Source organism: Phoca vitulina, unplaced genomic scaffold (genome assembly GCF_004348235.1).
Source record: "Phoca vitulina isolate PV1807 unplaced genomic scaffold, GSC_HSeal_1.0 scaffold20, whole genome shotgun sequence".
Taxonomy (NCBI): Eukaryota; Metazoa; Chordata; class Mammalia; order Carnivora; family Phocidae; genus Phoca; species Phoca vitulina.
Genome location: NW_022589723.1, coordinates 25,772,040 through 25,799,800, shown reverse-complemented (window position 1 = coordinate 25,799,800; position 27,761 = coordinate 25,772,040). Strand labels below are relative to the sequence as shown.

The 27,761-nt window shown below is 43.4% G+C and overlaps 1 protein-coding gene across 2 annotated transcripts in view; it reads right to left on the bottom strand.

The window, feature by feature from the left end:
- Positions 1–27,322, bottom strand: part of FAM81A (family with sequence similarity 81 member A) — a 78,420-nt gene extending 51,098 nt beyond the window's left edge. Inside the window, exons 1-3 of one of the 2 annotated variants that reach the window (XM_032417134.1) lie at positions 27,233–27,322; positions 8,050–8,117; positions 6,499–6,772 (exon numbers count right to left, since the gene is read on the bottom strand). In XM_032417134.1, the coding sequence (XP_032273025.1) occupies positions 6,499–6,772; positions 8,050–8,096 (321 nt within the window). In that variant the 5' untranslated portion in view covers positions 8,097–8,117; positions 27,233–27,322. Of the gene's footprint in view, positions 1–6,498; positions 6,773–8,020; positions 8,118–27,232 lie in introns of both variants that reach the window. The other variant, XM_032417135.1, reaches the window with a different exon arrangement.
- Between the last annotated feature and the right edge of the window lie 439 nt (positions 27,323–27,761).

The following is a 27,761-nucleotide window of genomic DNA, read 5'->3' as shown; positions in this document are numbered from 1 at the left end:
ATGGAATTAAATTATAGCTCCACAATAGAAATAGGTTTTGGGAAATCCCAAACCTTTGGAAATTAAACAACAGACTTATAAATAACACATAAGCCAAAAATTAAGTCACAAGTGGAAATTTAAAATATTTTCAACTGAATAAAAACAAAAACACAACATACCAAAATTCATGGGAAGCAGCTAAAGCAGTGCTTAGAGGACACTGTATAGCTTTAAACACCATTATCAGAAAAGGCTTAAGATCTCAAACCAATTACCTAAGCTTCCACCTTAAGAAACTAGAAAAAGAAAAGCAAACTAAATAAGAGCAAGCGGGAAAAAAGGAAATCATATGGAGTTCAAATCAATGAAACAGAAAACAGAAAAGCAAGAGAAAAAAATGAATAAAACTGAGAGTTGGTTCTCTGCAATGATTAATGACTCAATATGGCAAAGATAACAATTCTCCCCAAATTGGTCTCTACATTCAAAGCAATTTCTGTCAAAATATCAGGAGGCTTGCAACTAAGAAAGAGATTTACTTTCACCAATGTGTATCACAGAACTCTTCCACACTTAAATTTTTTCATAATTATGTAATAATTAAAATAATTATATAATTACAAAGAATTTTTCAGTAGGCTTTTCTACAGAAAACAAGCTGATCCTAAAATTTATATGAAAATGCAACCGCCCTAGAAAAGCCGAACCAATTTTGAAAAAGAAAACAAAGTTGGAGGACCAAAGTACCTGATTTCAAAATGTACTGTAAAGCTAGAAATTAATTAAGGCAACGTGGTATTGCCATAGGAAAACCATACAGATCAGCAGAATCCGGAAAGAAACCTTTATATTTTATGGTCAATTGATTTTCAACAAAGGGACAAATGGGAAACTTTTCCTTGGGTATCCATATGGGGGAAAAAATAACTTAGACCTTTATTTCATTTTTTACATGAAGAGGAACTGAAGGTAGATCACAAACCTAACTGTAAGAACTAAAACTAAAGCTTTAGAAGAACACATAGGAGAAAATCTTTGACCATGGGTTAAGTAAGCAGTTTTTTTTTTTTTTTTTGAAGATTTTATTTATTTATTTGATAGAGAGACAGCGGGAGAGGGAACACAAGCAGGGGGAGTGGGAGAGGGAGAAGCAGGCTTCCCGCCGAGCAAGGAGCTGGATGTGGGGCTCCATCCCAGGACCCTGGGATCATGACCTGAGCCGAAGACAGACACTAGACAATTGAGCCACCCAGGCACCCCAAGCAAACAGTTCTTAAGACACAACACTAAACACTAAAAGTACAAACTGTAAAAGAAAAAACTGGTAAGCTGGACTTTATTAAAATAAAAAAATGTACTTCAAAAGACACCATTAGGAAAATGAAAATACAATGGGAGAAAATATTTGCAAATCACATATATGATAGGGGATTTGTATCTAGACTATATTAAGAACTTTTACAACTCAGTAATAAGACAAATAACCCAATTTAAAAATGGGTTCTAATACATGCCACAACATCAAGCTAAGTGAAATAACCCAGACACAAAAGAATACTATATGGTTCCACTTATATGGCGTACCTAGGATAGGCAAATTCATAGAGACAGAAAGCAGAACAGAGGTTACCAGGGGCTGAGAGGAGTGTGGAATGGGAAAAATGTTTCTGTTTGGGATGATTGAAAAGTTCTGGAAGTAGGTTATGGTTACGGTTGCATACAGTGGTAAATATCTTACCACAATTTAAAAATTAATTTTAAAAAATGGGCAGAAGACTTGGGTAGACATTTCACCAAAGCAGACATGCAAATGACCAGTAAGTACATGAAAAGGTGCTCAGCATCATTAGTCATCAGGGAAATGCAAATTAAACTACAGTGAAATACCACTACACATCCACTGTAATGACTATAATCCAAGAGAGATAATACCAAGTGATGATAACAATGTGGAGAAATGAGAAATCTCATACATTGCTGATGAGACTGTAAAATGTGTATAGCCACTTTGGAAAATTATTTTGCTATGTTTTAAAAAGTTAAATATAAGCAGGGCGCCTGGGTGGCTCAGTTGGTTAAGCGTCTGCTTTCGGCTCAGGTCCTGATCCCAGGGTCTTCGGCTCAGGTCCTGATCCCAGAGTCCTGGGATCGAGCCCCACATCGGGCTCCCTGCTCTGTGGGAAGCCTGCTTCTCCCTCTCCCTCTGCTGCTCCCCCTGCTTGTGCTCTCTCGCTCTCTCTCTGTTAAATAAATAAATAAAAATCTTAAAAAAAAAAAAAAAAAAAAAGTTAAACATAAGCTTACTTTAAGACCCAGGAATTCCACTCCTAGTAATTTACCCAAGAGACATGAAAACATGTCCACACAGGCTTGTACACAAGTGTTCATTCATGGCAGCTTTACTCATAATAGCTAAAACCTGGAGACAATCCACGTGTTCATCAATTCATTAATCTATTCATTAATAGATGAGCAAGATGGGGTATAGCCATACAATAGGATATTACTCAGAAACAAAAAGAAATAAGCTACAGGCATACCTTGTTTTATTGCGCTTCCCAGATACTGCATTTTTTTTTTTTTTTTTTTTTTACAAATTGAAGGTCTGGGGCGCCTGGGTGGCTCAGTCATTAAGCGTCTGCCTTTGACTCAGGTCATGATCTCAGGGTCCTGGGATCGAGCCCCACATCGGGCTCCTGGCTCAGTAGGGAGCCTGCTTCTCCCTCTCCCCCTGCTCATGCTCTCTATCTCTGTGTCTCAAATGAATAAATTAAAAAATCTTGGGACGCCTGGGTGGCTCAGTCATTAAGCGTCTGCCTTCAGCTCAGGTCATGATCCCAGGGTCCTGGGATCGAGCCCCGCATCGGGCTCCCTGCTCCTCGGGAAGCTTGCTTCTCCCTCTCCCTCTCCCCCTCCCCCTGCTTGTGTTCTCTCTCTTGCTGCGCCTTTCTCTGTCAAATAAATAAATAAAATCTTTAAAAAAAACAAATTGAAGGTCTGTGGCACCCTGCATTAAGCAGGTCTATCACTGCCATTTTTCTAACAGCATTTGTTCAATTCATGTTTCCGTGTTGCATTTTGGTAATTCTCACAATATTTCAAACTTTCTCATTATTATTATATTTGTATGGTGATCTGTGATCACCACCAAAGTGACCTCTGACGGTTACTATCGTAATTATTTTGGCACCCCAAACTGCACCCGTGTAAGTGTGTGTTCGGACTGCTCCACCAACCAGCCATTCCTCCATCTCCCTCCCTCTCCTCGGGCTCCCCTGTTCCCTGAGACACAACAATATTGAAATCAGGCCTCTAAGTGTTCAAGTGAAAGGAAGAGTCGCACATCTCTCACTTTATTTTTTATTTTCTTTTAAATTTATTTATTTTAGAGAGAGAAAGAGCATGAGTGAGAGGGGCAGAGAGAGAGGGAGAGGGAGAGAGAATCCTAAGCAGACTCTGCAATGAGTGCAGAGCCCAAAGCAGGACTGGATCCTATGAATTCTATGAAGGCTGAGAGGTGAGGAAGCCGCAGAAGAAAAGTCTGAAGCTAGCAGAGACTAGTTCATGAGGTTTAAGGAAGGAAGCTGTCTCCATAATATAAAAATGCAAGGTGAAGCAATAGTGCTGATGTAGAAGCTGCAGCAAGTTATCCAGAAGGATCTAGTTAAGATAATTAATAAAGGTGGCTACACTAAGCAACAGATTTTCTATATAAATGAAACAGCCTTCTATTGGAAGAAGATGCCATCTAGGACTTTCATAGCCGGACAGAAGTCAATGCCTGGCTTCAAGACTTCAAAAAACAAACAAACAAAAAGACTTCAAAGGACAGGCTTACTCTCTTGTTAGGGGCTAATACAGCTGGTCACTTGCAATTGAAGCCAATGCTCATTTACCATTATGAAAATCCTAGGGCCCTTAAAAATCATGATAAGTCTACTCTGCCTGTGCTCTCTGTCAGTGGAACAAAGCCTGGATGACAGCACATCTGTTTTATAACATGGTTTACTGAGTATTTTGAACCCACTGTTGAGATCTACTGCTCAGAAAAAAAGATTCCTTTCAAAATATTACTGCTCACTGACAGTGTACCTGGTCACTCAAGAGCTCTGATGGAGATGTACAATGAGATAAATGTTGTTTTCATGCCTGCTCACACACTATCCATTCTGCAGTCCATGGATCACAGAGTACATTCAGCTTTCACGTCTTATTATTTAAGAAATACATTTCATAAGGCTAGAGCTACCATGGATAGTGATTCCTTCTGGAAATCCCTCTGGAAAGGATTCACCATTCTACATGTTGTTAAGAACATTTGTGATTCATGGGAAGAGGTCAAAATATCAACATTAGCAGGAGTTTGGAAGAAGTTGATTGTAACCCTCATGGATGACTTTGAGGGGTTCAAGACTTCAGGGGAGGAAGTAACTGCAGATGTGGTGGAGATAGCAAGAGAACTGGAATTAGAAGTGGAGCCTGCAGATGGGACTGAATTGCTGCAGTCTCATGATAAAGCATGAAGAGCTGCTTCTTATGGAAGAGCAAAGAAAGTGGTTTTTTGAGGTACAGTCTACTCCTGGCGAAGATGCTGTGAAGACTGTCGAAACAACAACAAAACATTTAGAACAGGACATAAACCTAGTTGATAAAACTTTTGAAAGAAGTTCTACTGTGGGTAAAATAGTATCAACACCATCGTATGTATGGAGAAACTGTTCATGAAATGAGAACCAATTAACGCAGCGAACTTTATCATTGTCTTATTTTAAGAACTTGCCGTAGCCACCCCAACTTCAGCAACCACCACCCTGATCAGTCAGCAGCCATCCACATCAAGGCAAGACCCTCCAGCAGCAAAACGATTATGATTCACTGGAAGCTCAGATGATGGTTAGTATTATTTTTATTTATTTATTTATTTTAATTTTTTTTTTTTTTAAAGTAGGCTCTTTGCCCAGCATGGAGCCCAACAGCAATAAAGTGGGTTGTTGTTGTTTTTTTTAAGATTTTATTTACTTATTTGAGAGAGAGAGAGAGAGCATGAGTGGAGGGGAGGAGCAGAGGGGGAGGGACGAGCAGACTCCCCACTGAGCAGGGAGCCCGATGCAGGGCTCAATCCAAGGACCCTGAGATCATGACCTGAACTGAAGGCAGACGCTTAACTGACTGAGCCACCTAGGCGCCCCCAATAAAGTGTTTTTAAATTAAGGTATGCACATTTTCTTGACATAACTACTCTACGCTTAATAGATTACAGTATAGTATAAACATAACTTTCATATGCACTGGGAAACCAAAACATTCATTTGACTTGCTGTATTGCAATATTCGCTTTATTGTGGTGATCTGGAACCACACCTGTAATATCTCTGAGGTTTGCCTGCACTGATACATGCCAGAACATGGCTGAACCTCAAAATGATTATGCTAGGTGAAAAAAGTCAATCGCAAAAGACTTCATATTGTAAGACTCCATTTATATGGAATGTCCAGAAAAGGCACATCTAGGACAGAAAGCAGATTAGTGGTTGCCTGGGACCCTGGGTAGAAGTGGGGATTGACTGCACACAGATCTATACAAATTTTCGGGGTGATGGAAATGTTCTACGACTGAATCGTGTTGATGGTTGCACAATTCTATAAATTTTCTAAAAATATTGAATTATATACTTACACTGGGTAGATTTTTGTGCCTTATAAATCATACCTCAATAGAGCTGTTAAAAAATAAATAAACACAATCTGACACTGAAAATTTCAGGAAGCATAATTCAGATACAATCTCCATGACTTGAAACAAAGGTTTTCCTTAATCTGTCCACATACCTCTTACTTATATATTTAAAAATTACAGGTGAAGGACATTACCAGTGTTCAGTAATGAAAACCCAGGCCCTAAATGATCTTAAGCTTCTGAGTGAAACTGTGTGGTCCCTGTGATTGTTCAGTAGATAGCAGTCAATTTACAAATCTTAAAAATTTTGACAATATTGGCTTTTTATTGCGCTCATTTCAGAGAAAAAAAAATAAAGCAATAAAAGGAAAGTCTGAGAAGCAATTCAAATCCTTAAACTGTTCAAGTAATAAACTGTATTATATATAATCATCATGGCCTAGAAACATTTAATCTGAAGCAGCAAAGGCTGACCTAGTAATTGACTTAATAGCTATCTTCATCGGTATGAAGGGTTTCACAGAGAAACTATTTGACTCGTTCTTCTTTCTCTCCATTGAGAGCCAAACAAAACAAAGTGATTTAATAGCCAGCAAGGTAAATTTAGATTAAACATAAATAACACTGACAGTAACTGCTATCAAATACTGCAATACATTTAATTAGGATATTTGCTCAGCTGTTTCCTTGGTGATCACTGGAACACACAGGCAGAAAGCTTTGGTCTGAATGCATTACCGCTGGGGAGGCGGGCCCTCGACTTGCTGACCCCACGCGGGGGGAAGGAGCCATCTGCGGGAAGGCAGGCAGCCACGCTGACTTTCACACACCTCACTCACCTCAATATCCCGATTGAGTTGCTTCACGATGGCAGTTATGTTTCTGATGTGCTCCTCCAAGAAAAGCCTGGCCAAGCGGTCACCGCCCCCTTTGTTCTGCATTTTCTGCAAACTGCTGACTATGTCGTCCTTAATCCGGAAGGCGTGCTCCACGAGGGCAGCAGTTGTCTTCTCGTGACAGAGGATCCTATCTTCCAGTTGTTCCACGAGGCTTACAGATGAGTAGGGTGCCATGGTCAGGGACTGGCTGTGTCGGGGCATGGTTCTAACTCGCCTGTGGGAGGGAACCACATTGCTAGGGTTGTTCATTGGGAAAAAGTCATTTTCAAAAGGCCAGATTCAAGACTGCCCAGAGAAGGAAATGCAAATTATCTCTCCCTACAAGCTAAATGGGGTTTGAGGCAGGGTTTCTGCCACGAAGAGTTTTCTTGGAGAGCCAGGCACCTTTAAACAATCATACCCAGAGCCTCAACTGTGCTGGTAGCAGGCTCCATGACCTCCAAAAGCAAGAGGTTGGTGGAACTGGGCATGTTGAGATGTGCCCAATTCCAATCTAAGCTTATTGAGACCAAGCTTATTGGGACGCCTGGGGGGCTCAGTTGGTTAAGCGTCTCAACTCTTAATGTCAACTCAGGTCATGATCTCAGGGTCGTGAGATGGAGCCCCGCATTGGGCTCCCCACTCGGCGGGGAGTCTGCTTCTTTCTCTCTTTCTCTCTCTCTCTCCTAACATCCCCCTGCCCCTCCCCGCCCCTCCCCCTGCTCGCACATGCGCATGCTCTCTCTCACTCTAAAATAAATAAATCTTTAAAGAAAAATCTATAAAGATCAAGCTTATTCACAAAGTCTCCTGACATGCCCTCCTCCTCCATTCCCCTACAGCAGTTTTTTTAACATAACAACAAACTCATATGCCTACAAGGGTCAAGCAGGTGACATAAATGAATGACGTACATCACATATGATACACAGGGAAGGGACTTTGGAGACCTGGAAAGGGCATTCCTCCATTAAAGGCAGCCACAGTTTTGCTCCATCCGCAAGTGGCCATCTGGGAATGCAGGTCTGTTTTTCCAGATTATCTCGTATTTCAAGAAAAGCGGGAAATTCAGGCTTGTATGTGAAATCACCTGATTTTTAAATGTTAACAAGTCATTTAAAAACTATTTAAGATAATGCAGGCCCAACAATGTGCTTCCATGAGCCAATTCTGGTCTATGGACCCTCCAACCTACAACTTCTGGTTTAAAAGGGTTAGTGGGACATTAGCCCCTGAGCCTCCAGAGTTGCATTTTCCTAGGGACCAGAAGTACAGCTGTACTGTAAGGCTATTATGAAGTCTCCACTTCTCACTATCACTGAGCAGATCCTACAAATTGGATGCTGGAGAGGGATGCAACTGCACTTCTCTTGCCCTTGAACAAAATCAGCCCTGGATAACGTAACAGCCACAAGCCTTCATTTATAATAACCATCACACCCACTAGCAGCCCTCATGGGATTGGTGGAAAGGAAAAGTATACCTTAGATGCATATTTTCCATATATTATACCTTTCCTCGGTGACGAGAGAAGGAAATGCAGTGCTCCGTTGGGCCATTTTCGTTTTAATAATTCACATCTGTTGAAAAAAATAAGCATTAAATTATTTAACAGTTTATATCTGGAGTTTAAATGATGTCTAAAGCTCATTATTAAGTTACTAAGTGGATCATAAATCATACTGACACACCGATCAGTTATATTATTAAATGTCTTATATCCTATACATGAAATAAACAGCAAATGTTTCCAAATAAGGAGAAAAGAATCAAGCAAAATCAAAATTAATACTGCTAAGCCTTGCTAGACAGATTGAGGACTGTTAAGCAGATTGTCTTGAAATTTCCTCCCCCTGTAACTGCATTTCAAGCTTGAGAAACCTCTTTTACAGAAACAAGATAATTTTTTAAAGGCTTTATTCAATCATGTAAGGTAGGAAACTACCTTAGTAAATCTGATCTCAGCAAATTTAGCAAATTCCATAGCAAATTAAGAGCACTTATTTCTAAATTAACATAAATCAAAAAATACATGATCAATCAGATCTGAGCTAGGGAGCCTATCTATCCACGAAGAGAATGAGATTGATATTCATTAAAACTTTATTATAAAATATCATCATTCATATTATATCTCGCCTATGAGGAACATTTGGCCATCCCAACACATTAGAAATTTGAGCAAAACTGGAGAGTTTTAAAATATTTCGTTACTTAGGTTTCTCAGTACTGCTGCTAATTGCCTTAAAACAATGAATGCCTAGTAACTGTGATCTGATTCAGTAATTAGTTCTCATTTAGATGCTGGATTCAGAGAGCATTTCTGATTGAAACCACTGTTTTGGCATCAACTCTTCCAGTGTGTTATTTTTAGAGTTTCAAAATGTGAACATTTCATTTTCCTAGACAAAGAACTTTGAATTTAAACAAATTACATTTAAGAAAAAAAGTGATTCATGCCAAACAAGTTATGATGCCAGAGGAGTTCTTCAGTTCTTAAGATAATCATCTCTGTCATATAGACTACATGAAATTAGGCCAGTGTGGAAGATGTTAAGATTTAGAATCACAGAATCTTTACCATTTTAAAGTTGTAATATACCTTAGCTGAGATATTAATCTATGGAGTAGCCCGATCCAAGAAACATTTATCTGGCATCTAAGATGCAGCTGAGTAGTAACCTAAATATATACAACAAAATCCTGACCCCTCCAGGACTTCACAGCCTACAGAGAAAGATAGGTATCTAAGTCAACCATAAGACAATGGGATAAATGGCTATGAACAAAAACACACAGGGAAGAAAAAAGGAGAAGCTTTACTTTCTCCTGGGTAGCAGCTAGGTCAGAGAGCAACTAATGAAAAGGAGTAGGATTTCCCAAAGTAGAGGATAGACAGATTGTTCCACACCTTCTTTCCTCAATACTCCAACATTACCTCTACTTTCTTTCTTTTTTTTTCTTTTTTAAAGATTTCATTTATTTATTTGACAGAGAGAGACACAGCAAGAGAGGGAACACAGCAGGGGGAGTAGGAGAGGGAGAAGCAGGCTTCCTGCTGAGCAGGGAGCACATGCGGGGCTCGATCCCAGGACCCCGGGATCATGATTTGAGCCGAAGGCTCAATGACTGAGCCACCCAGAAGCCCTCACCTCTACTTTCTACACTCCCAGCAAACTCTGGCCCAGTCCATTCTTCCAGCCCCATACGGTGCCACTCTAGCCACCACTGTCCTTGAATACATCATGACTCTTCTGCCTTCACACCTTTGTCCATGAGCTCTATGGGAAACACCCTTCTCCTCCCTGCCTGCCTAGAAAACTCCTATTCATCCTTTAAGGCCTCACCTGCGCTTCAATTCAATAAAATGGCTCCCTTGTTTGTATTTCTTCAGCACTTTATTCGATAGAGAGACCTGGAAAGGAACAAATTATACTACCTATTACACTCTATTATACTACCTATTACACTCTATTATTTTTAGCTGTTTAACAGTCTGTCTCCCCTACTAAACTACATGCTCCTTCAGGGCACATTTCAAATCTTAATAGACATAGGGGCGCCCCACATCGGGCTCCCTGCTCGGTGGGAAGCCTGCTTCTCCCTCTCCCACTCCCCCTGCTTGTGTTCCCTCTCCCGCTGTGTCTCTCTCTGTCAAATAAATAAATAAAATCTTTAAAAAAAAAATCTTAATAGACATAAAGCTGACCTAGAAGACTCCATACCTGTCTGTTAATGGGAGCATGACTTGCATGCCAGTATCAGCAATGAAAGCATTAGAGGATGTTTTAGTTATAAAGTATAGTTCTTTACTGAGATGGCATCCCAAACAGCCACTCAATATAATATTTGTAAATGAATGGACACTTTTGGAATCCCCTTTGCTGAAGGTCATTTCATCCCTCTGGAATTTTCCTGCCTGAGCTACAGAAGCCCAGCCACATCACCTTGCTGAAAAAGGAGTCTATCCACCACTCACTGGCTGAGACTGCTTTTCAATAACAAACCTACTACCAAGCACTATGCACTCTCTAGGACAGGAAATGTCACATGGCATGAGTTCACAACACATACTGAGGTCTGTTCAGTATGGGTGCCCTCTTCATGAAATGTGGTGAGAATTTGTTTGTGAGCTTGCTTGGTTGGTTAGTACCATGATTCTTTGCCAGAACAATGGGATCTATATCGCAAAGAATTAAGGATTAAAAATAAATAAGTCACTGGGCTACATAACTTCTCAAAGATCATTTCCAGATCTTTCCATTGTCAATTCTGGCTGACCTGCCTATGGTTATCGGTTCCTGCACCATTTATAAATCTGAACTCTAGCACTACAAGTTGGCCTACAACATTATTAGGCAGATCTGAGTTGTATACTAGTCTGACTCTGCTGTGTTTTGCTGTTATAATATTAATCCCCAGTTTATGAGTTTAAAAAACTTGGGGAACTTAGGGGAAGGGACAGGTAGGTAAAGCAAGGAGGGAAGAAGTGTTGAAAAAAATAAGAAAAAGTAAAAATCAGGGGCGGCTGGGTGGCTCAGTTGTTAAGCGTCTGCCTTCGGCTCAGGTCCTAATCCCAGGGTTCTGGGATCGAGCCCCGCATCGGGCTCCCTGCTCAGTGGGAAGCCTGCTTCTCCCTCTCCCACTCCCCCTGCTTGTGTTCCCTCTCTCACTGTGTCTTTCTCTGTCAAAAAATAAATAAAATCTTTAAAAAAAAAAAAAAAGTAAAAATCAAAATGCCCAAAATATGCAATATATCAATAGAGTTTGGGAGTTCACAGAAGAGTAAAGGGAAATGCTATTATCTAAACCAAAATAATTAATTGTGATTATGAGGATTCTTGTTATATTTTTATAAGTAAAATGACACTGGGGGCACCTGGGTGGCTCATGTGGTTAAGCATCTGACTCTTGATTTTGGCTCAGGTCATTATCTCCAGGTAGTGAGATCAGAGCCCTGCTGTGGGCTCCGCACTCAGTGGGAAGTCTGCTTGGATTCTCTCTCTCCCTCTCCCTCTGCCCTTCCCCTCTCTAAAATAAATAAATCTTTTAAAAAAATAAGTAAGATGACACTGGGTAGAAATACCTACAGTATCACTTAATGTAAAATGATACATGATTTTGATAATGGCAGCTTTAACTGAAAAATTAAATGCCAATCATATAAAAATTAAGTTAGTTTTTCAGTTTACTATCAAAATACAGAACTGATGGGTTCTGCTGAGTGTCAGAATTTAAAAAAAAATAGGCAAAGCACTTATGAATAAAGTGGTTGTAATCTGGTGGTAGGGGAAAAAAGTCTATTTTCTTATAGTTAAAAATAGAGGGAAAGAATAGAGAGCAGAGAACAGCTGAAGGTGTGTCTAGAAAGACAGGTGGGAGGGAGTTGTGCTCTAACTTAGCTCTAATCCACGCTCAGGGCTCAGACTTTGTCCTGGGGCAGTGCTGGGGCAGTGTGGCGAGGGGCCAGGGCTGGGAAGGGGAAAGGCAAGCTGCAGGAGGGTCAGAAGAGGGGAGAGGTCCCGGGACCAGGAACTCAGCCGGGGAGGGCAGGGCCTGGGGAGGAGCTTCTGCCTTCCACTCTCCTCCCTCTTGCTTTTCCCACTCTTCTGCTCAGCTCTCCACTTCCTTTTCCTTTTCCTACCACTCAGGGCTCTCCCTGCATTTTCCTTTGCCCCTTCCGTTTTCTTAACTTCCCATTCCCATTGTCCATTTTCCTTCCCCCTCCTGTCTGTGCTCTCCCGGCCTCTCCCACTCCCGCTTTGTGCAAGGGCAAGCAGGAAGGCATACTTCTCTAGCGTGGAAAGCGCGGGCATTGAGGTCAGAAAGACCCTTATTTGAATGCTGGCTTCCCTGCTGTGATCTTAGCAGGCTGGCCTTAGCTTGTTGGGCCAGGGACCACTTAAATAAGAGCTGCTCACTCTCACCAAGTGTTTACCCGCATCAGACACTCCGCGGAGCACACTCATCGGCATTAGTTGAATTCAACCTCAATCGGTGAAGGAATGCTCTTATCACCATTTACCCAGGGGAAACAGACTTAGAAATATTCAGCAACCGCCCCAACCACACATGGCCAGGAAAGAACGGAGCGGGGATTTGAACCTACAGCCTGACCTCTTCCTCACCAGGCATTACCCACAGCCAGGACTATGGGGAATCCACAACACCGTCTGGCCTTAGGGCAATCCACACGCTCCCAGGAAGGGCTGGTTCCTTTCCTTTCCCTGGCTAATGCACATCTGATGGAAAATACATCTCTTTTTAAAAAGTAAGACCTTAGAGGGGCGCCTGGGTGGCTCAGTCGTTAAGCGTCTGCCTTCAGCTCAGGTCATGATCCTAGGGTCCTGGGATCGGGCCCCGCATCGGGCTCCCTGCTCAGCGGGAAGCCTGCTTCTCCCTCTCCCACTCCCCCTGCTTGTGTTCCCTCTCTTGCTGTGTCTCTCTCTGTCAAATAAATAAAATCTTTAGAAAAAAAAAAAAAAAAAGTAAGACCTTAGGGGCACCTGGGTGGCTCAGTCGTTAAGCGTCTGCCTTCGGCTCAGGTCATGATCCCAGGGTGCTGGGATGGAGCCCCACATCAGGCTCCCTGCTTGGTGGGAAGCCTGCTTCTCCCTCTCCCACTCCCCCTGCTTGTGTTCCTGCTCTCCCTATCTCTCTCTCTCTGTCAAATAAATAAAATCTTAAAAAAAAAATTAAACCTTAGCTAAATGGACTAGCAAATAGTACTCATTTGTTAAAGGAGGTATTATATGGTTTCCTGTGTGGGACTAGTGGGGAAATGACTGGACATCTGCTTTAATCCTTTCATTTGGCCAAGGCTATTCCTCCTGGCACCAGCACCTGCTGAGGTTACAGCTACAATGAAGCAATGGTTGTCACTTGTGTTTTGGAATCAGGACACATATGTGAAAACAACAATTTGCAACACACATATTTTGTATGAGGAAATTTGAAACATTTTAAGAAACACCTTTTCCTAAACTGAAAAATGCTTTCTGTAATTAATATAATATTAAAATTTAAGCTCTACATAAAGGTGTAAAGAACAAAGTGAAAATCACCACTCAGAAATTGCTGATGTTAATATATCGATTTACATTTTTTTTCAAGATCTCTCTCCAAGATACATTTTCCTTTTTGAGAAAAATAAAATCATACTCTATAGCATGTGTGCCCTGCATTCCCTAATTGGCACTGTATCATAAACATCTTTCCATGTAAATATATAAAGACACATCATGATTTTTAATGCCTGCATAATATTACACTGAACGGATACACCAAATTGTTAGGCAGCCCCTTACTGATGAACATTTACACTGAAATGTTATTTTAAATCATGATTTAGTTCAACTTTTTGGTCTCTTATTTTCCTCTCCTTTCCTTTGTTTTATGAAATGATGCAGGTAGTATAAAAGTTTGAGGGGCGGAGTGCAAACTACTTCCAAAATTGAGGTTAAAGTGAGACTCTGGGGACACCTGGGTGGCTCAGTTGGTTAAGCGTTTGCCTTCAGCTCAGGTCATGATTCCAGGGTCCTGGGATCGAGCCCCATGTCGGGCTCCCTGCTCAGTGAGGAGCCTGCTTCTCCCTCTTGCTCTGCCTGCCGCTCCCCCTGCTTGTGCACTCTCTCTCTCTGTCAAATAAATAAGTAAATAAAATCTTAAAAAATAGATAAATAGAGACTCTGACAATGAAATCTAAAGAATCAAGAAGGGATGAAATCAGCAGATCTGTAAGAACAATCCAAGATACTGCTGACACTCACAAGTAAAACAGGGCAAGCAGTCATCACATTTGTCATTACTGGTTCAATGTCAGTCTTGGGCTCTATACTGTGGGCTCCATGAAGAGCTGAATTTTCCACAGCTTTATTCCAAGCACCTGGCACAGTGATGATCAATGAATGTCTGCTGGATAAATGAATCTCAAGGACAGATGACAGAAATGAAGACATTTCATAATATTGACTTTAATCAACTGAATTATATTGACTAGAGACTGTGCAACCAGAAAGGGGGATAGTATACACAGCACATCTAGTAAAAGCAGAGTTTGAAGAGGCGAAATTTATCAGTGTTTCCAACAACCTAAGAATCTGGGGCTGCAGGAAGAGTTCTGTGATGGAGAGGGATGTATTAAAAGTTCTCACGGTCCAATGACATTAGCCACTAAGATATTCCTGTTCACTCCTCTGCCCTGAGCCCACACTCACCAAGCACATCATTTAGTTTCCCATGTGGATGTGTGTAAAAGGAGAACATGTGAGAAGCAGCACAAGCCCCAGTCTGCCAGCTACTTTTCTCACTGTGATGGGAACCAGACTTGCGAGAGTCTGTCTCCTGAAATCTGTCACTGACTGCCGTAGCGGTGCTAAACATCTAAACCTGAAACGCGAAACTTGACACTGAAACATGATCACAACATGGTACCTATTGTGGGGGACAGACCAGGATGTAAGGTGCCCCCCATGATCTCCGCCTCCTGGAGTCCATATTTGTGTGATCCCCTCCTCTTGAGTGTGGTGGGACCTGTGACTTGCTTCTAACCAACAGAATACAGCAGAGATCCATCAAGTGGCCGTCACCTGTCCTCAGTTGGCAGCTGTAGTCACCTGGGATTCTGATACCAAATCACACAGAGTGTAGTTCTGCTCACTGCGAAGAGATTATTTATCTTATAATCTAACATTTAAGTCTTTTAATAAATTTCTAAATGGTTGTTTTACTTTTAAAAATCTCAAAAAAATATTAAAGAAAGAATAAGAACTTTAACAAGTTTTTTCATAACACTGGCTCTGTGCTGGCCAGTGGAAACAAATTACAAAATAAATCTAATTTGCCACAAGAGATAAAATTGCAAGGTTTACCATTTCACCCCATCAGGTTGGCAAAAATCAAGTGTGGTAAGATAAAGTATTGACAGGAATATATATGGAACAACAGGAACACCAGATGGGAATGTGAATCAGTACCACTACTTTGGAAAGCAATCTTTAATATCTAGTAAAGCTGAGGATGCACAAACTCCATGGCCCAATGATTCCACTGCTCAGAAATATCCAAAAAAGACCTCTCAGCCACGTTCACAAAGAGACATTTACAAGAATACTCAAGGTAGCATTGTTTCTAAGAGCAAAAAAAGTAGGTGGTGGTTGGGGGGGTGGCTTGAACACCTATCATTAGGCAAAAGGATGAATAAAGCATGACACATTCATGCAATGGAAGAACCACCAGTTGTGGAAATAAATGGATTAGCATTGCAAGTCCCAATGTGAATGAATCCCACAAACATATTAAGTAAAAAAGCAAGCCGAAGAAGGATATGGACACCTAAGGCCTTTTTATAAAGATTTAAGATATGCCAAATAATATGCCGAATCTATAACATCTAAAGATGAGCATGGAAATGGAAGACACCAAATCAGAGTCATATTTGTCTCTGAGTGAGAGACAGAGGGATCAGACATATGGATACAGAGGGTTTCAACTAAATGTATGATGTTTTACTTCTTAAACTTAATTTTTCATTCTATCATTAAAAAAGAAAGAAAATTACTTTTTCCCAACCCTACTTAAACATAAACAAGGACACCTGAGTGACTCAGTTGGTTAAGCGTCTGCCTTCAGCTCAGGTCATGATGCCAGGGTCCTGGGATTGAGTCCCACATTGGGCTCCTTGCTCAGGGGGAGTCTGCTTCTGCCTGCCATTCCCCCTGCTTGTGTTCTCTCTCTCTCTGACAAACAAATAAATAAAATCTTTGAAACAAACAAACAATCACGTAAAGACCATGAGGGGGAAGGAAGTCAAAGTGTTAGTCTCTCCAGCACACACACTTAGAACTCAATCTTGCCCTAGATTTCCTGAGGACCATGAAATTAGAACAGTAACTGATCTTCATCAAGTCTGTAGACCTAAAGCATTTTATCCATACTTAATATGTGATCTTATCTAAATGTTAATATTTCTATAAATGACTATTGGTTAAATGTGCAACAATAAAAGAGTAGTTAATTAAAACATGGCACATCCACTCAAGAGAATATCAATAGCTATTTAAAATAATGGTTACAAAGACTATGAAGTAACACAGAAAATACTGATATGCTGGCTATAATGCTAAGTTTTTTTTTAAAGAATAAGATTTGAAAAAGGATTTATAGTACTATATAAAACCATAATCAGAGCTTGAAAAGAGCTTTGTTCCTTGGCACCACAATTTAGATGGTACAAACATTTTAACTTGAGTTTAAAGGACCTACCGGGCACCTGGGTGGCTCAGTTGGTTAAGCAACTGCCTTCGGCTCAGGTCATGATCCTGGAGTCCCGGGATCGAGTCCCGGGATTGAGTCCCGCTTCAGGCTCCCTGCTCGGCGGGGAGTCTGCTTCCCCCTCTGACCCTCCCCCCTCTTGTGCTCTCTCTCTCTCAAATAAATAAATAAAATCTTTAAAAAAAATAAAAATAAAAATAAAGGACCTACCAATTTTTAAGGTCTACCTCTGCCATACCCTCTCTTTCTCCTCCTCCTCCCCAAGGTGAGGAGCTCACCTGACCCTGGGCCCATGGAGGTGAATGGAGCATTCAAGGACAAGACAACCACCACCCTCTGTGTGCGCAGGCCACCCTTATCTGCCTTCTTCCCATCTCCGATCTGACCCACCACAGGGCTCTGCCTCCACGAATGGACACTTCCTTTTTTTTTTTTTTTTTTTAAAGATTTTATTTATTTATTTGACAGAGAGACACAGCGAGAGAGGGAACACAAGTAGGGGGAGTGGGAGAGGGAGAAGCAGGTTTCCCGCCGAGCAGAGAGCCCGATGCGGGACTCGATCCCAGGACTCCAGGATCATGACCCAAGCCAAAGGCAGATGCTTAACGACTGAGTCACCCAGGCGCCCCAAATAAACCCTTCCTTGACTTGAGGCTACCTTTAACGCCATTCCCCCAACCCACCCTGTGCCAAATTGCTGGCACGGCCCTGTGATGTGAATAGCTGGTGTCTGGGTAAATCATTTGTTTTCAGTACAAGGAGGAGGAAGAGGGCTGTGCAATCGAGGCCAGGGATGACTAATTCCAAAGCCGGAAGTATTAGATTGATAAAGATGGCCAAAGAGAGACCACTGATAACAGCAGGAGCTTTCTATAAATTAACCACAGGGCTCAGATTGAGGGAGTGCCTCTAAATTATGTGCAAAGAAAATGAAACAGCACAAATAAGCACACCCTGTCTTCTTCTTAATAGACAGCTCCCTCTCCCTAAACCTGGACAGAATTTTGGTGAGTAGATGAGCCATCCTTGCAAGAAATGTATGGGCTAGCACATTTGGGGATGGAAATGGCATTATGGTTATGAGGTGGATCTGGGAGAAATCTGGCTAAGTCACCAAAGGAGGGAATGTTAGAAGGCCTCACACAGCCTCTAAGACATTGGGCATCCTCATACCAAAATGTCCTTCTCTGAATCTTACCTGACACACCTTGACATTTCTTTCCAATTCTACATTACCCCAGCAACCCAGAAGTCCCTCAACTGAGGGGAGTGGGGCAGGGGTTCCAGTACTAAAAGTACTATTATAATATTTTTAAAAACAATGTAAACAAATAAATTATAAATAGTGGCATTGGGTATATTTTTATTCCACTTTTCCTTATTTTCAAAAGACTTTAATAAGTATGCTATTTTCACAATGACAAAAATCTAAATACAAACTTTTTGAATAAAAGAATGAACGAATGAGCAAAACAAAACAAAACAAAAAACCAGAAATTGCCCATGTACATTTATCAAAACCAAGAGAAAGCCTGATTCTGGGTTTAAATGATATGCTATGGTTCAGTTAAAATAAGTTTGCAGGGCGCTTTTTTTTTTTTTTTACTGTGGTTAAAAACAGGTAAAACAAGATTTATCATCTTTAAAAAATGTAAATGTGCAGTACAGTAGTGTTAACTTTGTATCTCTAGATATAAAGATCTCTAGAACTTTTTCATCTTCCCAAACTGAAACTCTATACTCATCAAACAACAACTTCCAGTTTTCTGTGAATTATTCCCCAAACCCCATTCCCTTGTGGGCACATTATGAGGCTCGAGCCCGGTACACTTGCTGAAGCCTTCATCAAAGCCCTGGATTGCCCTTATGTCGGGAATCAGGCGTCGTACACAGGTCCAGTGGCCGCCATCGGTGGGAGCCCCCAGCACGGCATCCCAAAAGTCTTAGGTTCCAGCGACAGTGTGAGTCTCTCCACAGGGTCCCAAGGCAACTATTTCTAATGCCTTTTGTGAAAATGGCCTTGATTCTACTTTGCAAGACTTGTTTTCTTTCCCCTCTGCTGAGGTGAAGAGTGGCTGTGTTTTTGACCCATTAAAAACAAACAAACAAAAACTTCAAAATGCTCAAAACATTGATGGTGGCTGCCAGCAAGAACAGGGATTGCTACATAACCGATAAGATCCAGTATATCTGTAACATATATGTGTCCTCTGTCAGGTCCGGATGGATTCACAAATGGACTGGAATCATTTGAACCCCTAGAACCCCAGGAACGGCCACCAGTGTGGCTTTAATCCATTCTCCATACCTTAGAATGATGTTAACGTTTTTAGGAGAACCCTTGCAAAAACAGATTGGTTTTTGTTCCCATCTATTAATAACAGCCATTTTGAAATGCTATTTAAATCTTCTATTGTTATTTGAACTTTTTATGGATTATGTCTCCCCAGCTGAGCTACTCTGGGGCAGCAGGGACATCCTACCACAGCATCTGTAACCCCCGTGAAGCCCAGCTCAGCACCTCTTCACAGACACTCATAAATATTTGTTCACTGGCTTGTTTTTCTAACTTGGTAAGGCCCACCATTTTAATTATTGAGTTGCTCTGCCCAGATGACATATCGATTGCTGACTCAAGATCCCCTCCAGCTGTGAGCTTGGCAGACTCCTTCAGGTTGCCCTGCAGTGCACACGGGCACCCACACCAAAAAGAAGTGTCTTAATATTACTTTTAGGGTGTTTTATTATGCTCCACAGCTATATTTGGCAACTTTCTTTCTAGCATTAGAGAAGACACATCACCAAATGTTAAAAAGGGAATCTGCCAAAGGCAACAGCTAGAACAGAAAAAAAAAAAAAAAAATTACTAAAAGCTGGTGTAAACTTTCTACCTACTAAATTACCTACACCCCCAGATGCACCAAGGACCATTGAAAGGAAGGCACGACTGTGTCTGCAGACAGAATTCTAGTTGTGACTTTTGGGTTCTACCCTACATGCATCTCCGACTGAAAAGCTAAGGATTTGGCCATGGAAAAAAGATCCAGCCTCCAGCTTCTGCCCTTTTTCTCATACACAGCAGGAGGGGGCTGGACCTCTCTGCTGAACACAGGAGTCTATGAGAGACTCTTTTATTTAGAGTAACAACTTGACTTCAGTGCATTAATTTTATAACTATTTTAGAGAGAGCAGGGGAGGACTCCTGTGCTCTTCAAGAGATAATTAAAAATGGGGAAAAAAGAAATCTGAAATCAACAAAAAACAAGCTGAAGGCACCAGGGGTTTCTGAATAACATCTTCCCGGTTCAACAATTTTAAGAATTCCATAATGTGAAAGCAACCCCCACACATTCTCTCCCACATAAACACGCTTTGTATGTAAGCCCCACTCCGCTAAGCAGCAGAATCTCTTGCCTTCACTTCTGCAGCTACTTTATCCAGAGAAGATGTCATCTGCACAAAAGCATTCTCTTAAGAATGAGAAAAAAGCTGACCACCAGCCAGCAAGCACAGGCACGCCTGGAGCAGAGATACTGTCATTCCAACGAGCTCAACAACTCACCATCCGAAAATCTGATGACTGACTTCAAATGCCAATTTTGCTTTAACAGAGACTGAAAAATTCGGGCCTTTTGATGTCTGTCAACCAGCACATTCCCAGTAACTTTCCTGGTGGTCCAGAAAGGTAACCAAATAAACCATCTTATTATCACTGCTATGTTTTTAAAATACCAAGAACCGCTGAGCCATGGTGGGTTGGGGGCTGGGGGGGGAGCAACAGAAGAGCACTGAGTAGTAAAAACAAAAACAAAAACACTGTCTATCTTTTTTCACCTGCCTTTATATTAAAAACGCATGGAACATAAAACCACATCCAACAAGTCAAAAAGTAAAATAATGCATACAGAGAGAGGGATGAAAGCAGAAGAGTTATTAAGAGAAAGGAAGGGGCAGAAGGAGAACAAGGGAGAAGGGGGGGAAAGAGTGAAGGCAGAAAGGCAGCGCTGCTGGGCAAGCAGAGGGGGAAGAGGTGGCTAGACAATGAAGTGGAGAGAAACAGGTGGTCCGAGGGCTCCCAGGGAGGATGCGAGCCTGAGAAACTGCTCCTCACACATGCCGCTGCTCATTTGGGGTGTGAAGAAATAGATGGGCCATTTTAATATGCTATGTTAGGTTTCTCTACTTTTTTTTTTTTTTTTAAAGATTTCATTTATTTATTTGAGAGAGAGAGAATGAGAGAGAGAGAACACCTGAGAGGGGACAGGGTCAGAGGACGAAGCAGACTCCCTGCCGAGCAGGAAGCCCGACGCGGGACTCGATCCAGGGACTCCAGGATCAGACCTGAGCCGAAGGCAGTCGCTTAACCAACTGAGCCACCCAGGCGCCCTACTCTTTTTTTTTTAATCAAATGTGCCAATTCTTTGTCTTGACACATACACACAAGGTTCAGGTGTCATCAGGGGAAAATCACTTACTCCACTTACAACACGTTAGTACCTTTTCCAATTATCCGTCGCTTTGCTAAAAGGCCTTACTTTGAACTCCCATCTACCTGAGTCCTGGAGTAAGGCATGGGTCTCACACCCACCATCACATACCAGGTGCTAGCAGACAACTCTATGATCACCCTGCACAGTTCGCTACCTGATTTCATCAAGGAAATGAGTCCAGTCAGTAAATACTCATTGAGCCTCAACAGTGCTGATCAAGACACAGCTCCCACACTCCAAAGCTCCAAGTCGACAGGAAAATAAAACAGGCAGGCCACCAAGCAAGAGTAGAGAGGCTGGTACCTGCCGCGTGAGTGGTACATACCAGGCCTCGCCTCTGAGCCGAAGGCAGGATTATTAGTGTGAACCAGGCCATCGAGAAAAGCATTTGAGCTGGGCATTCAAAGGGATGAGTTAAGGACACAGGGCAGCACGAGAAAGAGTGGAGGGAGGGCAAAGTGGAGGATGCGCCAACTAGTGGAAATTCCCGGCACAGGGCTTCCTGGTGGAGGGCCGCGGGGATTGTGTGCAGAGGCGTCGACTTCTAGAACAGGAGGGAGGCAGTAGAAACAGAGAGGAAGTGAGCAACTGAGGGAGACTGTGCAGGGAGCACCTCCACACTCAATGGCCAACTGCATGTGGGAGGGTGGCGAAGAGAAGTTAGAATGACCACTGCGATCAAGAGTGGGTCACAGAGGATGGCACCAGGCACAGAAATCATTAGGGAATGCAGTGAGAGGGGCACACGGTTGCCCTGTGGGGTGCCTCCCGAAATCCACCATGAGAAACACCAGGCAAACCCCAGTTAAAAGATATTGTACAAAATAACAGCCTGTACCCTTCCAAAGCGTCAAGGCCATGAACGACAAAGAACAACTGAGGAACCATCCAGACGAAAGGAGATTAAAGAGGCATGACAACTAACAGAGCAAAAGATTTAAAGATTTTTTTCCTCCTCTTTTACTATAAAGGACATTATTAGGGCTATTGGTGACACGTGCGCAAGGTCGTTAGATTAGACAACAGCACAGAATCAATGACAATGTCTCAATTTTGGACACTCATTATGCAAGAAAATGTCCTTGTTTTTTAGGAAGTAATACTGAAGTACTGGGGGAGGTAGGTAAAGGGGCATCGTGTCTATAACTTAACTCTGAAATGGCTCTGAAAAACTACAACAACATATGTGTGTGTGCATGTGTGTGCATGAGTGTGTATATCTGTGTGTGTGTGTGTGTGTGGAGAGAGCACGAAAGAGAGAAGGATAAAGCAAGTGGGGCAAATAGTTCATATTTATAGAATTTGGGTTAAAGATGCAAATTATTTAAATTATTCTTGCAACTTCTCTGTAAATCTGAATTATTTCAAAATAAAAAGTTAAAAAGGGGAAAGTGATTTAAGGAAGCCAGGATGAAGAGCTGCTTAGAGACCAAACAGTCGGGCTTCTGGGTGACAGATTCCGAATGGGATTTGGGAGAGGGCAGGCCTCTGGAGGCCTAGGGAAAGCCTAGTGAAAGTAGGCTCTCGGGTCAGATTGCCGGAATTCCTTTCCCAGGTCTGCTCCTTCACAACCGGTCAAGGACTCAGTTATTCTAATTTCTCTTTGCTCCAAGTCCTTCACCGGCATAACAGAAATGTTGGGAGTATGTGCCTCACAGAGGCGGAGCAGGGTCGAAAGAACAGGATGCAAGTGAATCGTGGGCAACCACCCAATGACAACTAACGTCAGCCCCAAGGTGAGTTGACAGCTGGGACAGAGAGAAGGCAGGAGGCCAGCAGAGGAAGAGAAGAATGCCAAGAACAGGACCCCACAAAATCCTACGTTTGGAAGTCAGGGGTAAACAGGAGACAGTGAGGATCGAGTTGCGCGTGGATAACCAGTGACACGGAGACAAGGAAAGAGAGAGATCTGGGCAGCAGGTGGCAGGGCAGATCAAGGAGGGAAAGACAGAGCAAAGGCCTCAGCTCCGCAACTAGGACACCGCTGCGGGAGCCCTACAAGAAAGCAGTTTGAGCACAAAGGTGAGGGTGGGGCCAGACAAGTGAGTGGGCAGTCAAAGGAGGGAAACCCGGAAGGAAGACATCTGAACACAGCAGCGGGGTGCACCACTATGTTGCCAGACTCCATAGCCATCGCCCCGTGTGCTCTTGAAATGAATTTAAAATTAACAAAACCTTGGGGCGCCTGGGTGGCTCAGTTGGTTAAGCATCTGCCTTCAGCTCAGGTCATGATCTCAGGGTCCTGGGATCGAGTCCTGCATCCAGCTACCCGCTCAGTGGGGAGTCTGCTTCTCCCTCGCCCCCTGCCTCTGCCCCTGCTCATGTGTGCACTCTCTCGCTCTCAAATAAATACATAAAAATCTTTTAAAAAATTTAACAAAAACTATTAATTGAGTTCCTCGGTCACATTAGCCACATTTCACGTGCTCAGTAGTCACATCGTGGCTAGTGATGATCATACTGGACAGCACAGGTACAAAGTATTTCCATCATCACAGAAAGTTCTAGTGGACAGAGCTGGGACTCTAGCACAGTTTATTTTATCATGAGAAGGATGACTTGTGTATATGGTGGGGTGAGAGTTGGGCAGAGTAAGGAGGGACCAAAGAAACTGAATAAAGGGAATAATAGAGCAAGTTCCTACATGAGGCAAGAAAGAAGGAGAAAAGTCCAGAGAATGGAGAGTGTGTAGTATATGTGGGTCAATTATGGGAGGGGACTTGTAGAGATTTTGTTCCCTCAGAGAAAGAGGAAATAAAGAAGGACAAAGATGAGTAAAGAAAAATGTTTGGCGGGGGAGGCCTGGGTGGCTCAGTCGGTTAAGCGTCTGCTTTAGGATCAGGTCATGATCCCGGAATCCCAGGATCGAGCCCTGCAGCAGGATCCCTGCTCAGCGGGGAGTCTGCTTCTCCCTCTGCCCCTCACCCTGCTTATGCTCTCTCTCTCTCTCTAATAAACAAAATCTTTGAAAAAAAAAAAGAAAGAAAAATGTTTGGGGTGGCGAGGTGGTTACAATGAGAGCTTACATTGAGGCAGAGGGCAGTAAACCAGGATGTGGACATCCTTCATCTCTTCAGTGAAAAAAGGCTATCTGCTGAAAGGAAACTGGAAGTGTAAGGAATGGGAAAATCTGGCACAACCTCTAAAGGAATGCAGTTGAGAGTTAATAAAAGATGGGTATTTTTTTTTTTTTTCATAGAAAAGCAAGACCTAGGTGAAATTAGAGCCAGCATAAATTTGCAGTGGAACCAGTCCACAGGTCTTTGTGACTTTCTCCTGGGTAACTTGGCAGGCTGGGAGAAGAAAAAGTAGATAATGAGGGTGATTTTGGATTGAGGACTGGAATATGAGAAGCCCAATATGTTAAGAATAAAGATTCCAGGATTCCAGACAGAAGAGAAATGGCTGGCAACATCTAGACTCCAAGCGGAGAAATGGAGCCACAGAGGGATTGGAACATCAAGCAATTAAGGGACCAGAGTCTTCAATAATGGTTAAAATCCAGTGCTGTAAGTGTTAAGAATCAGCTGAGCAGGCTAAGTCCAGATCTTGAAGGTGGAAAAAACTCCCAAGACTAAACAAGTCCAAAATGTGAGTGGTTGAAGTAAAGTGGACATTAAGGCCATAGGATTTGATGCTGAAGACGTTGAGGAACTTCAAGATCAATGAGTTAATAGAACCTCAGCATAAACCCCAAAGGCACAGACAAGAAACAAGGTAGAGAAGAGAACCAAGCTAGTTGCCCGTGTTTATCTGTCTGTTACTTTTTTGTAGCATCAGGGAAGTGCTTGCCAAACCTGGGTGTACATCGGAATCGCCCACAGAACTCTGTTTGCTCTCCCCATCCTCCTTCCTCCTCCTTCTTCTTTTTGGGTTTGTTTTTAAAATAAGGATTTGTAGGTCTTGCCCATCTTGATGACTCTCATTTGGTGTATTTGAGAGAGTCTAAAGACGCACATTTTTCATAATACTCCGGGTGATTCTAAGGAGCCACCAGGTTTGGCAAGCACTGATCCAGAACATAAGAAGGAAGGTACGGGGCACCAGCAGACAGCATGACGTTGTAAACGGAAGACTTTGTTAGTGACGGGTTAATGGTCTGGAAGTGGCACTGAGAAGCAGGAAATCCAATCCCTGCTCTGGTGAGACTGAGACGGGAGAGGGCTATTCTGAGAGAAATTGTTCACTCGGGCTCTGGTGCTAGGGGAGGGACAGAAGATGGGCTCGGCTGAGGAAAATGAAAATTCAGAAGTATGGCTGCAGGATGTGAGAAACAAGAGACTGAAAGGCAGGTTTGGAGACACACAGGCCAGTGGCCTACAGAGAGAGAAGGTGGACTAGTTTGTCCACGAGGTTTCCAAGTGTAATGACGTGTGATTCATTAAAGATTTGTAGGGCTTAGTGGCTGAATTCCTGCAGTAAGGATTTTTCTGTCTGAATGCTATCAGATTTCTAACATGTAAACCATTAAAGATTATTAAAGCATCAGGTAAACAAGCTTACAGAAGCTTATTCATTAACACTGAAAATGTTTTCTTTCCAACCCACATTTTTATACAGATGAAATCAGATTGGAATGAACATTAAGGGTGGCTTTAAAGCAGAGAGCCAGAAGAGGCAACCCCAAGGACCCATGAGAGGGACCAGGCATTTCCTCCCTTTCCCCTCCTTGGAATAGGGAAGTTTATGGAATGAGAATATAGAAAGGGGCCTGAGTGTCTTTTTAGCACCAGCTGATGCTAAAAATAGAAGAGGTGTCACGGCCTACTGCGTCTCAGGAGTACCTTCCTCACAGACACACACTCCATGACAAGGCCCCCACCTCGGACACAATGGGCAAACCCTAGGGATGGTTTTCAGTAGAGAATCTATTTACTTTCACAAACCCAACTCCTATTTAAAGAGCAAGCTGCAAATGTTTGCCCCTGTTTCCCAGAGAGCTGCACTTCTGTGGACTCAAACCATTCTCACATTATTTCTGGTTACTCCTATGAAATAATGTCTGTCATTGACATACACAGACTTTAAGATGAGAGCGTGAGCGCAGCCGGGCACGCGCACACACGCGCGCGCGCACTCACACACACACACACACACACACACACACACACAACCTCGTGCATATTGAAGAAATGACTCACTTAATTTGCTGCTGCCTGCCACTATTGGGTTTTGATTTTACCTGTTCAAATACAAAGTTTCCTATGAGATTAACTCCAGGAAAGAACAACTCGGGAGGCTTAACCCTGATTTTGTTCGTGACTTTTAGAGCACCCAAGAGGTTTTCAGCTGGACATCTTGAGAAGCCACTCTCTGGGCCACCCACGGCTTTCTGTCCATAATCTTCCATAAAACGATGAGATTTCTTGCCACTTTGACAGCCAATTAATGGAATCCCCTTGTCGAATAAACATGATTAAGTCCTGTGTATCCTGTACCTGCAGAACCATACTTTGGGGCCCTTTCTAACCTCACAGTGCAATGGTACCACAGCACTGTGGAACCGCAAAGAGCCCAAGCCTCTCCTTTTAATGAGAAAGGGGTGGGGGGAGGCAGAGAGGTTAACCTGTCCAAGGTCACTCAGCTCTGAGTAGTGGGACGGCTGACTTACCAGCACCCCCTGGCAATCTGTGCACCACCCCAGCTCCCCCCGACAGTCCCTCCCGGCTTCTGTTGGTTTGCTAGCACGCAACTCCCCCCGGCCCCCGCAAAAATGCAATGCCAGTTGCGTTCTGTGCCCAACTTCATCCCCTCGCGTCAGCATGCAGTTAACCCTCTCGCCGGCAGCACGTCACATGGGCCACGCGCAGCTCTCTCTCTGCCCCCCAAGCCTGTCTCCCGGCGGCTGCCCCAAGGTCACCGGCCGTCTCAGGGAGCTCCCGCCGCCGGGGAGCGGAGCACGTCCGGCCGGGGGCCCGGGGCGCGGCACTCACCGGCGCGGGGGACGGGCGCGCCGCGGCTGCCCATGTCTTCGTCGGCGCGGCTGGGTGCGGCGGCCGCTGGCGCGGGCTGTGCGGGGCGCCCGGCTGCGGGCCCGCGCCGCGGGGAGCGCCGTCCAATCAGCGCGCGCCTGCCGCCTGGCCCGGCGCGCGGCCCGGCCGGGTTCGCGGCTCCCGGGGGGCGCGAGCCGCCGCGCGCCGCCCGAGCCGCTTCCGGGCGCGTTGCCTGGACGCGGTTGCCGTGGCAGCCCGAGCTGGAGGCTTTCCCCGCGCACCCGCGCCCAGCCTGGCGGCGCCGCCCCTCCTCCCTCCGCGTTCCCACACCCAAAATAGCCTCTCCTCGTCGCTGCTGTTTCCCACAGAGCTCTCATCCAAGCCGCTCGGAGTTGGCGGGCGGGGATTTCGCTCATTGGAAAATAAATCCTGTTGTAGGGCTGGTTGACTTGAAGGGAGAGGTGTTGAAATGGTGCCCGATTAGGATAATAGCCATGGTGCTTGCACTGTAATTCTCTTCAGAGCCCTC